This window comes from Gossypium raimondii, chromosome 10 (genome assembly GCF_025698545.1).
Source record: "Gossypium raimondii isolate GPD5lz chromosome 10, ASM2569854v1, whole genome shotgun sequence".
Taxonomy (NCBI): Eukaryota; Viridiplantae; Streptophyta; class Magnoliopsida; order Malvales; family Malvaceae; genus Gossypium; species Gossypium raimondii.
This window is the reverse complement of record NC_068574.1, coordinates 49,346,967-49,358,340: the sequence shown is the minus strand read 5'-3', so window position 1 is coordinate 49,358,340 and position 11,374 is coordinate 49,346,967. Positions and strand designations below refer to the sequence as shown.

Here is an 11,374-nt window from a genome sequence, read left to right as displayed (position 1 = left end):
AAAATTAATACTTATTTTGATAAAATTGATGTCAGATTAGGAAAATAGAAAAAATAATGTTAAGGTTGATTTTTAGTATTGGTTGTTCGTTGGAGAGCGGCAGTCAATGGTGACAGGTCGTCAAATTCCGGATTTAGATACCAAAATTCTTAACGCAATACTATAATTTTTGCTATATCCATATATTTGGATAATTAAATACAAGAAAAAATATTGTATAAAATTATGATTCCACGTCATTTTTATCTAAATTTGACTTGTTATTTTCCTATTGGAAATGTAACACCCTATACTTGGCCTGGTCATCAAGCTTGAATATCAGGATGCCACACTATTGTCTCATGTCATACTCATGGTAAATTGTCACATTGTTAAGAAATCATCCTCTTCTCAGTGATCTTATAAATTTTTAATCAAGTAAATATCAATTTAAAAATTTTAATAAATCAATTTCGAAATGCTTTTTCTACTTCTTTTCTAGAATGCCCAATATTTATTTTACATCTTCTATGCGAAAGTATTCAAGTTTCATAAGGTCTTCTCGACTGTTATTCAAAAGGTCCAATAATGTATGTATATTGGACTTTTTGAGATCATTAAAACATGCCAAAAATACTTTAAATGAACTAATTATAATAATGATTAAACATGCTTAACAAAATTTCCAAAACAATCACTAGAACAAGGGTATCGATATTTTCCTAATTCGATATCGATTTGTCATTCTCCTATTAGAAAGAAATAAGTATGATATACAATCCCTTCTCTTGAAAACAAAATCATAAAATAATAATAGCATAGCTGGGTAGAATGATGATGGGCAAGCCAATTGCCAACCTATGGTCGTATAGAGTATCACAGTAAAATAGATATAGATAAACAAAATTAAACAGCGTTGTGATAAACGATGCATAGTACATTATGGATCAAAGTAAATTTGTTTTGTTCCCACCTCCGTCGCCCAATATTCCGAGTATCGTCTTCTTGCTCCATCGATCGGCAGTAATATTCCAAATAAATTGTTTCTTCATTGTTCTTCTTCCTTGATTCCCTCGTTTGTTGCCTTTGCCTTCAGCCTCCACCATTAATCTTCTTCCCACCTTCATTTCACGCATGTTATGGTCCTGCCATGCATGCATGTTTTGATTAGTGCTTAAAACAACAAATTAACAATCAACAAGGTTCTTCTTTCTTTTTCCTTTCTTTCTGTTGCAGCTGCAAGTTGAAGTGTTTAAAAATGAGGGAGGAGGAGAAGGAGGAAGATGGAAGGAGGGCAGTAGCATATTGGAAACTGTTTTCGTATGCGGATTCATTGGATTATGGATTGATGGGAGTGGGTTCAATAAGTGCCGTGGGAAATGGGGTATGTATGCCGGTTATGACCATATTCTTCGGCCAATTAGTTGATTCCATCGGGAAAAGTGTGACCACCGCTACTGCCGTACACGATGTTACACAGGTATGTACCCCCAACATCTTCCGGTACTCACTAAACCACCACCCACCGTCGGGTAGAGGTTTAAAATTTTTGAATTATGTATTATTCAGAATAATACGCTTTAACACATTTAAATTCACGTCCTTCTATATTGACAATAATTCTTATACTAATCGAAGTAAGATTCAATTGATTGATATATAACAATAAATTCCTCGTATTTATTTGTTGTTTAAAATTAGCTAGTGGTTTTTTTGGCATGATGGGAAACTTATTTTAATTCACAAATATTCTATGATGTTCAGGTGTCACTCAAGTTTTTGTACTTAGCTGTGGCATCAGCCGTGGTATCATTTTTGCGTAAGCATATATATATATATAGTATTTAATTACTTTATAATAAATTTGATAATTAAGCTTAAGTTGAGAGGAAACAAATATGAGAATGATGGATTAATTAAATGTTTGTTGCAGAGGTGGCATCTTGGATGGTCACCGGAGAGCGGCAGGCAGCAAGAATAAGAAGTTTATACCTCAAGACTATATTGAGGCAGGATATCAGCTATTTTGACGATGTGATCACCGGCGGAGAAGTGATCGGGAGGATGTCAGGCGACACCATTCTTATCCGAGATGCCATTGGAGAGAAGGTATATATAATGCACTACACCAAAACATGTCATTAGAATCTGATTTGTCATTTTCCCGTTAGAAAAAGATATAGATAACATGGTATTACATTTTTATACAATCCGTTTTCTATTTAGAGTTAGCCAAAAAAGAAAAGAAAAGAAAAGAAGCATTTTTTTAGCTTTCTATGTCGTTTATTCAAGGGGTTTAATTAAAAATTTAAAAATTTACGGGTTCCATGAAAAATTCAAAAACAACTGAGGGGTTTAATTTAAATTTTCAAAATTTTGAATACTTAATGAGAACTTCCAAAAAAACTAGTGCTTAATTGAAATTTTCAAAATATTTAAAAAGCCTAATAGGCTAATTGCACCAGATATCTCCAAACTATGACCATCATTGTAAATTGACCTTCAATCTTCAAAATGTTTTAATTATATCCTCAAACTACCAATGTTCTATCGATTAGATCCTTTCATTATTAAAATTGTTAACTAAAACGTTAAATGACATGTCAAATCTTATGTATCTAAATTTAAAATAAATTTTAAAAATAAAACGTTATCGTATAACTTTTAAAAGTAAAGTCAAATATAAAGACTAAAAAAGAGTTAATGATAAAGTTCTGTAAAAAACTTAGAAAACTTAAAACTAAGAATTTTAAATTAAACACCATTTTTACGATATTTATTTTTCTTTAAAATTTTCATTTTAGATTATGTCACATAAAATCTAACATGTCATTTAACAGTTAAACTAATGATTTTAATAACGAAATAACCTAATTGATATAATCTCAATAGTTTAGGATGTAATTATAATGATTTGAAATTTAGGGACCAATTTAAAATGAAGTTCATAGTTTGGGTATGTTTAGTGAGAAATTTAAAAAAATTATTGTGTTGCATGATTTATGTACGGCAGGTCGGAAGCTTCATACAGCAAGTGGCTGCATTCACTGGAGGCTTTGTCGTAGCTTTGGTTAGAGGGTGGCTACTCACTTTTGTACTGTTGTCTTCAATCCCACCATTATTCATTTCTGGTGCTATCTTGCATAAGGTGGCAGGCAGCTTTGCATCCCGTGGACAAGCTTCGTATTCAAGTGCGGCCACCATCGCTGAACAAACAATCGGCTCAATAAGAACTGTAGGCAACATATGGTAGCAATTTGGGTTTTATGTTATGGGAACTACAAAATGAAAACAAGCGTAATGCTGCCCTAATAACAGGTTGCATCATTTGCAGGCGAGAAACAGGCCATCGCTAGCTACAACCAGTCATTGTCGAAAGCTTATAAATGGGGGGTGCGAGAGAGTGTGGTATCAGGAGTGGGATTTGGGACGTTGATGTGTATTTTATTCAGCAGCTATGGGTTTGCTTTTTGGTATGGAGGGAAAATGATGCTGGACAAAGGCTACACTGCAGGGACTGTCATCAACGTCATTTTTGCTGTTGTCATTAGCTCCTTGTAAGTTTTCTATCAAGGTTTTTGGCTAAATGTTCAAATTAATGCCCAACCTTATATCAGTTGTTCAAATAAGTGTCAAACCTTTTTAAAATGGTTACACAAGAGTCTAACTTTTACAAAAGTTCTCGAATGAAGGTTTCTCACTTTAATCCAGTTTATAATAAAAATTATGTGAATACTAATATATTTAGAGTAAAACACATTACGGTCCTTGTTTTAACATTTCAAAAAAAAAAAAAAAATTGGCCTTCAGTTGAGATTTTTGTTTGTAAGTGCTAGACCCTTATATCATCATTTTGAAATGTTTAGAGTAATCACTAAAAAGTTGGGCCAATTTGAGCAGGTTTTTTTAATGGGTTTCATGAAATAATTACTAGGATAAATTATAAAATTAATGATCCAATTATTAGTATATTTCTGTTTTAATCATCATTTCGGCTACTTTAGGTAGTTTCTATTTTGATTGCCCAGCAGAACTTTGGTGTTTTTCTAATTGGTATAATAGCATATTTAATCCTCAATACTTATACATTCCATCAATTTGATCCTAATTCTAAATAATTCAATAAATTTAACCCTCCATATTTATAAATTTTATCAATTTAATACTCAAACACATATAATTAAATATACAGAATGCATGATATTCTGACATTAAAAATCTTTGTTTGGAGTACGATTGAAGGAATCTAGGACTGGCATCTACATGCTTGACTGCCTTTGCTGCAGGGCAAGCTGCAGCCTTCAAGATGTTCGAGGTAATTCAAAGGAAACCAAAGATCGACGTATATAGCCCAAAGGGAAGAAAAATGGGTGATATTTCAGGCCAAATCGAACTAAGGGAAGTTTATTTCAGCTACCCAGCAAGACCCAAAGAGCTAATACTTAAAGGCTTCTCTCTTTTTATACCCAGCGGTAAAACAGCCGCTCTGGTGGGACGCAGTGGAAGTGGGAAATCGACGGTGATTAGCTTGATAGAAAGGTTTTACGATCCAATGACTGGGGAGGTACTGATTGACGGTGTTGATCTGAGAAAGTTGCAGCTTAAATGGATAAGGCGGAAAATAGGGCTGGTTTCGCAGGAACCAGTGTTGTTTGGTTCGAGGAGCATTAGAGAGAATATAGCGTATGGAAGGGAGGGTGCGAGCAGTGAAGATGTAATAGCTGCTGCTGTGCTTGCCAATGCCGCTGACTTCATCTCTAAATTGCCTCAGGTTTGTAAATTATCTTTAATTTGTTGAAGCTGGCCCGCCAAATGATTTTTTTGCTGCATTATGAAGGGGTTATTTACGCCGGGAATCCCCATACTATAGTCCATATTTAAAATAAACCCCTAAACTGCAATGGCTTTTGATGGGTGCAGGGACTAGACACAATGGTGGGTGAGCAAGGCATTCAGCTATCTGGGGGACAAAAACAGAGGATCGCCATTGCTAGAGCTATTCTGAAAAACCCCAGAATTCTACTATTAGACGAAGCTACAAGCGCTCTCGATGGAGAATCCGAGAGGATCGTTCAAGGCGCACTGGAAAGAGCCATGCTCAACCGAACTGTCATCGTTGTATCCCATCGCTTGAGCACCGTAATGAATGCACATTTCATCGCAGTTATTCATCGGGGAAGGATTGTTCAAAAAGGTGATTTCAGTTTTTCATATATGTGAGTTATTGTATCATGGGGAACTCGAAAATGACTTGAAAAAAAGAATCCCAACTTGAAATAATTTGAACAAGACCTGAAACTTGATATATAATTATAGTTCCTTTCCTTTCTACATCAGGTTCACATGCAGAGCTACTCAAGGATCGTAAAGGATTGTACAACCAGCTCCTAAGGTTGCAAGATATTGGCAAAGAGATGAAACGGGATATATCAGTTCATGATTCTTTAGAAATTGGTCCCCAATCCTTATCAGCTCCTCATCGTCATTTTCTACACACTACTAAATCACAAGAGGCAATGCCTGAATTGCCTTCAAAATCAGAAGCCTCAGATAAAGGACCTCCACAAGTCCCACTTTCTCGCCTAGCTCGCCTTAACAGCCCGGAGATACCTGTATTGCTCTTAGGAGCTCTGCTAGCTGTGGCTAATGGTGTGATATTGCCAATCTTTGGCACTGTGCTTTCTGGTATAATCAAAACGTTCTCTGAGCCACCTCAGGAACTCAGCAAGGATTCCAAGTTTTGGGCACTAATGTTTGTTGTTCTTGGCTTTGCATCTTTCTTGTCTCACTCGTTGAGCACCTACTTTTTCGCCATTGCTGGCTGTAAGTTAATACAGCGGGTGCGATCAATGTGCTTTGAGAAAGTAGTAAACATGGATATAGGTTGGTTTGATGAGCCTCAACACTCGAGTGGTGCAATTGGAACAAGGCTGTCCACGGATGCAGTTTTGGTAAGAAGGGTGGTTGGGGACTCATTGGCTATTCTTGCTCAGAGTACGGCTACTGCAGTCGCCGGTCTGGTCATTGCTTTTCAAGCAAATTGGCAACTGGCTCTGGCCATCCTTGCTTTGCTACCTCTTATAGGGATAAGTGGATACGGTCAACTCAAATCCATGAAAGGATTCACTGCCAATGCCAAGGTATCCAGGGAGAATAAAATTGTGTCTGTATGTGCCTATATGTATGCGTGACTTTTTTGAGGATATATATATAAATTATCAGTTCTTTGTATGCATGCATGCATGTATTTATGTATGCATGTCTGTATGTATGTATTTATCTATGTTTTACTTGCACGTGCGGAACAAATGGTATTGGACGTATCTGTGACATGCATATGTATGTGTGTATATGTATAAGTATCACTAATTACTGAAAGTAGTGATACTCCTTATATGACTGCATGTAGAAAATGTATGAGGAGGCCAACCAAGTGGCGAATGAAGCAGTCGGGAGTATGAGGACCGTTGCTTCGTTCTGTGCTGAAAAGAAAGTGGTGAAACAGTACGAAAAGAAATGTGAAGCCCCTTTAAAGGCTGGGATACGACATGGATTGATCAGTGGCATAGGCTTAGGAATGTCATCCTTCTTCCTGTTTTTTGCCTATGCTATCAGTTTTTATGTTGGAGCCCTTGTAGTTCATCATGGCAAGGCAACTTTCCATCAGGTTTTTCGAGTAAGTTTTCCGATACCATTTCAGGTGAGCTGTATATACCTTCATTGCAGTGCCTAACTATACGTACATATGTGAATTTCCTGCAGGTGTTTTTTGCTCTCAGTGTAACTGCCATTGGTATTTCTCAGTCAAACTCCCTTGCCCCGGACACCAGTAAAGCCAAGGTTTCCGTAGCTTCCATTTTTGAAATCCTGGACCAGAGATCCAAAATAGACCCTAGTCAGAATTGCGGAAAAAGATCGAAACATGTTAAGGGAGATATTCAGTTTAGGCATGTCAGGTTCAAGTATCCTTCAAGGCCTGATATTAAAATATTCCGAGACCTTTGTTTGACGATTCGCGCCGGCATGGTGAGTCGAAATGAGCTTAGAATTACTTGGTATAATGATCTTTAGAACATTTTGAACCTGACAAGCAAATCCTTATCTAATTGCTGTGGCATTTATATCAGACAGTTGCTCTAGTTGGAGAAAGTGGAAGTGGGAAGTCAACATTCATATCATTGTTGCAAAGATTTTATGAACCAGATGCAGGTCGTATCACATTAGATGGAATTGAGATCTCAAAGTTGCAGCTAAAATGGCTAAGGCAGCAGATGGGTTTGGTGAGCCAGGAGCCTGTCCTATTCAACGACACCATCCGAGCAAACATTGCATATGGGAAGGCGGGAAATGTGACAGAGGCTGAAATTGTGGCTGCAGCGAAATTAGCAAATGCCCACAACTTCATCAGCAGCTTGCAACAGGGGTACAATGCGGTGGTAGGCGAACGAGGTATTAATTTGTCTGGAGGGCAGAAGCAACGGGTGGCGATTGCACGTGCCGTAATCAGAGCTCCGAAGATACTACTACTAGATGAAGCCACCAGTGCTCTCGATGCCGAGTGTGAACGAGCAGTTCAAGAAGCACTAGAGCGAGTTATGGTCGGGCGGACAACGGTAGTGGTTAGCCACCGGTTATCGACAATCAAGGGTGCGGATTTGATTGCAGTGATTAGGAATGGAGTTATAGTTGAGAAAGGAAGGCACGAAACGTTAATCAAAATCAAGGATGGTTTTTATACCTCCTTGATGGCCCCTAGAAACAAAATGTAAACTTTAGGAGAATACATAAATAATATATCCTTGCATGCTTTCCTTATATAGAGATTAATATTTGCACATAAATATCTAATGTGTTATAACACAACAATGATAAAATATAAGAGTATATATATAAGTACATTCATAACAAATGATTGAAGAGTTTGTCACACATTTCTTCTATGAGGTCCTAAAATTCGAAGGTTTTTAGTCATAAATAATATTAAGAAACCAGGAAATTCATAACAGGTATCATTTACATTCATTTATGAATATATTCTATTCTTCAAATATTACAATTCTAAAGAAAATCATAACTTTCCAGTATGCTTATATACATATACAACCGTATGTATGATTTACATGGGCATAGAATCGGCCTACAATGATCAATCAGATTACCTTTCAACAATTGGTCATCTAATTCGCAAGCCTGTCACCAAATTCTTTACTATATACCTGAATCAACCCACTGTTGTCTGCTAGTTGGAGCTTGTCGTTCAACATCGCCTTGTATTTCACATCTTTGTCCTCTAAATTACGCATAAATTCAACCTGCACATGTTAAAAGAACCACATTTACTAATAAAACAAGCAAGTAAAAATAGCCATATACCGAGTTATCCAAGCATCCGATTAGTTCAACACCAGTAAACCAAGTTCTGGAGCCGGTTAAAGTTAGCATTACGGGTGTAGGAAATTATAAATGTTCAGTGCTTATTAAACCCGAATTCCTATGATTCCATTAAAACTAGAATAACCATTTTACCTGTTTTTGGAACAAGTCAAATTCATCAGTACTTAGAGAACCATCACTGTTTGAGTCAAGGAGCTGCATCATTTCTCGGGCATCTTCCCCTGATGCACCAAGCTCTTCCATAACTTCCATTAGTTCTTCGATGCTAATCTTCCCGTCACCATTCTTGTCGAGAAGGCGGAATACTTCATCTCCTTGACCAAACTCGATGCCTTTATGAATTGTGGATGGGAAATCTTTAAGCCGCAGTGCTGCAAGTTCTGCTGCTGCAATCATTATGGTCTTAAGTCTCTTTGCCTGAGAATAAACAAATAGAAAATTACTTTAAACTAAGTTAAAAAGAGATATAAGCATAGATTCTGCTATTCCCTAGCCAAGTCACTAATGTAGATTAAAGACTGCAGACCTCTTCTGGATCAGTTAGGCCACCTTTGTACAATGAATGGGCTGCAGTTCCACCTGTGGCTAACATGTCCATTTCCGTAGTGCGTATTTGTATTTCCATAAGTGGTCTAGGTGTTCCATTGTCGCTTACATCAACTGCCATATGCAAGCTCTTATACCCATTAGCTTTGGGCCTTGCAATATAGTCTTTTGTTCTATGAGGCATTTCTTTCCATAACGATTGAACTATTTCATGTGTCCTATAGCATGCTCTTTCACCTACTTGTGACATGTCTATGCCAGACCTAGGGTTCAATATGACTCGTAATCCGAGAACATCGTTTACTTCTTCCGGCTTACGCCCATCTCTCAAGAGCTTCTTCATTGTGCTGTACCGGCTTTTGTAGCGGCCCTTAACAGATATACCATTGACCATGTCAACTAAGATAGGATCAGCTTTCAAAGCTTGGAGCAGCTCTTCCTTGTATATGTCAATCAGAGACTTATTTCCAGTCTTGTAGCTTCGTAGCCATGTATCAACGTATAGGTATGAATAAGGAAAGAGATAACGGAAAGAGAGATCCTCGAGCTCCAGCGACAAGTAGTTGGTTCCTACAGCATGAGCCAAGGGGGAATATATCTTCAAAACCTCGAGAGAAAGCATTTGCTGCTGATACCTTGGGAGGTAATCAAGATGCCTCATCGTATCGAGCTTGACAGCAAGGTCCAAAATGAGAGCCCTGATGTCATAGTAAGTAAGACAGAACTTTCGGAGGGCAGCCGCACTATCATCATCCAAAACATCAACTTTGGAAGGGATATTCTTCAAACGCAAGCTTTCATGCAAAAGATGAGCAGTACCGATGCCAATACGATCTCGGACTTGGTAGATGGAAATGGCACCTGCTTCCACAACTTGGATGAGTAAACCAGCTGAAATAACTTCGGCATCCATCTGCAATCATGGTAGGATATTTGATACCCATTTTCAGAAGTAAAACACATACAATACATACCTATCATGTGAATGCAACACGGTTAATTTTTCAAACTAAGCTTAAGTGTTTGCATGAAACAAAGGCATACAAATGATGTTGTATTCGGTTAGAGCGTAAGAGAAAGAAAACTGAAGACCTCATATCATTCCTCTGTAGGGCCGTAAATGAATCGAGCTTGAGTGTTTATGTTCATTCGTTTATGTTTTGCTTGTTCATGTTCGATCCGTGTATGTCAAGAACTTCAAAATTATGTTCGTGTACATTCATTTCTCAGTTTATGTTTACTCATTTAAATTAAATGAATACGGTCACAAACATTAAACGAATATGTTCATCAACATATAATCGAACATATTCTTCATAAGCAATTAATGAACAACAAACAAACAAACTACAAGTAAACGTAAATATATATATATGTTTTTTTTGGATAAGTAACATAAATATTAATAATTATATAAAAAACAAAACAAAACAGAAATAATAATAATTATATAAAATCAAATAATAGCTTTAAACAATTAAACCAACTTCAAACAATTGTGAACACAAATAAACAAAACGTATGCCGGTTCGAGCCTCTGATCATTTTGTACAGTTAGCTTAATAAACATACAAAAATGAAGAGAAATCAAAATGTTGATGAACTATTCAATTACTCTGTTCATTTACAGTCCTATAGTCATGTAATCAACAAAATAGAAAAATAGTAATAGAAATTCCAGAAAGAAAATGTACCTGGAGATGGGCGAGAAGGAGAGCGAGAGACAAGGCCTTAGAGAGAAGAGGGCGACCATCCACAGCGTGAGGCAAGGCCTGCAAGATGGGGATGGAGAGCTTGAGAGACTTGAAAAGCAAGCGAGAGGAGCTGCTGGATAACACGTTGATCTCCTGGGTCAGCTGGTTGAAGGCTCCTACCAACTCAACCACCATCTTCCCACCTCCACTCTGCTCCAACGCAGTCGCTGTCGCCGTACTTGCATTACTTGCCGACGCTTCAGCTCTGCAAATGAATGGCCGCTGCTGCTGCGGAATAGATGATGAGAGTGGTAATAAATGGGATTTGGGTACGCATTCTCCCACCTTTAATTTGGGGAACAGCGCCTCCACCGATGTTATTGCCACCATGTTTTGGATGGTTGATTATTGCATCGTTCAATCAAAGGAAATCTCAAAACTTTTTCCCCACCCCCATCTCCATCCCAATACAAAATTTTTCTATTTTACAGTGTTTGTGGCTGAGATTGATGTTCATACATATGTGTGGTTGAGCTGAGCTGAGCTAGTCGGAATTGGGTAGTTCTTACTTTTAGTTTTAGCTCAGTTTAGTTAACTCGGGTAGTTTTTACTTTTAGTTTTAGCTCAGTTTAGTTAACTCCGTCAATTTGGTTAGGCCAGCAGTTTCCAGTTACCAGATTGGATTCAACAACGGATATTTCAAAATGGGGCTCGCCTACCCTCAACTCAACCAGCTCAACTTCAAACACTTATGAAATAAT

General features: G+C 37.4%; 2 protein-coding genes across 3 annotated transcripts; one reads left to right on the top strand and one right to left on the bottom strand.

Annotated features, from left to right (window-relative positions):
* The first annotated feature begins 3,121 nt into the window (after window positions 1-3,121).
* On the top strand, window positions 3,122-7,854 carry LOC105777407 (ABC transporter B family member 4). Of its 2 annotated transcripts, none has more exons than XM_012600663.2 (7): window positions 3,122-3,536; window positions 4,222-4,750; window positions 4,900-5,173; window positions 5,317-6,119; window positions 6,389-6,655; window positions 6,742-7,005; window positions 7,107-7,854. In XM_012600663.2, the coding sequence occupies exons 1-7, from the start codon at window positions 3,415-3,417 to the stop codon at window positions 7,746-7,748; spliced, it is 2,901 nt and encodes a 966-aa protein (XP_012456117.1). In that variant the 5' UTR covers window positions 3,122-3,414; the 3' UTR covers window positions 7,749-7,854. The 2 variants fall into 2 exon arrangements, with proteins under 2 accessions (XP_012456117.1, XP_012456119.1); XM_012600665.2 differs by having other exon boundaries at window positions 3,413-3,536; window positions 4,211-4,750.
* A 119-nt stretch (window positions 7,855-7,973) lies between these two features.
* On the bottom strand, window positions 7,974-11,147 carry LOC105777408 (probable GTP diphosphokinase CRSH, chloroplastic). Its single transcript, XM_012600666.2, has 4 exons — window positions 10,614-11,147; window positions 8,900-9,832; window positions 8,506-8,790; window positions 7,974-8,291 (listed from the first exon to the last, which is right to left on the bottom strand). Exons 1-4 carry the CDS (start codon window positions 11,001-11,003, stop codon window positions 8,157-8,159), a joined length of 1,743 nt encoding a protein of 580 aa, XP_012456120.2. The 5' UTR covers window positions 11,004-11,147; the 3' UTR covers window positions 7,974-8,156.
* Window positions 11,148-11,374: the final 227 nt, after the last annotated feature.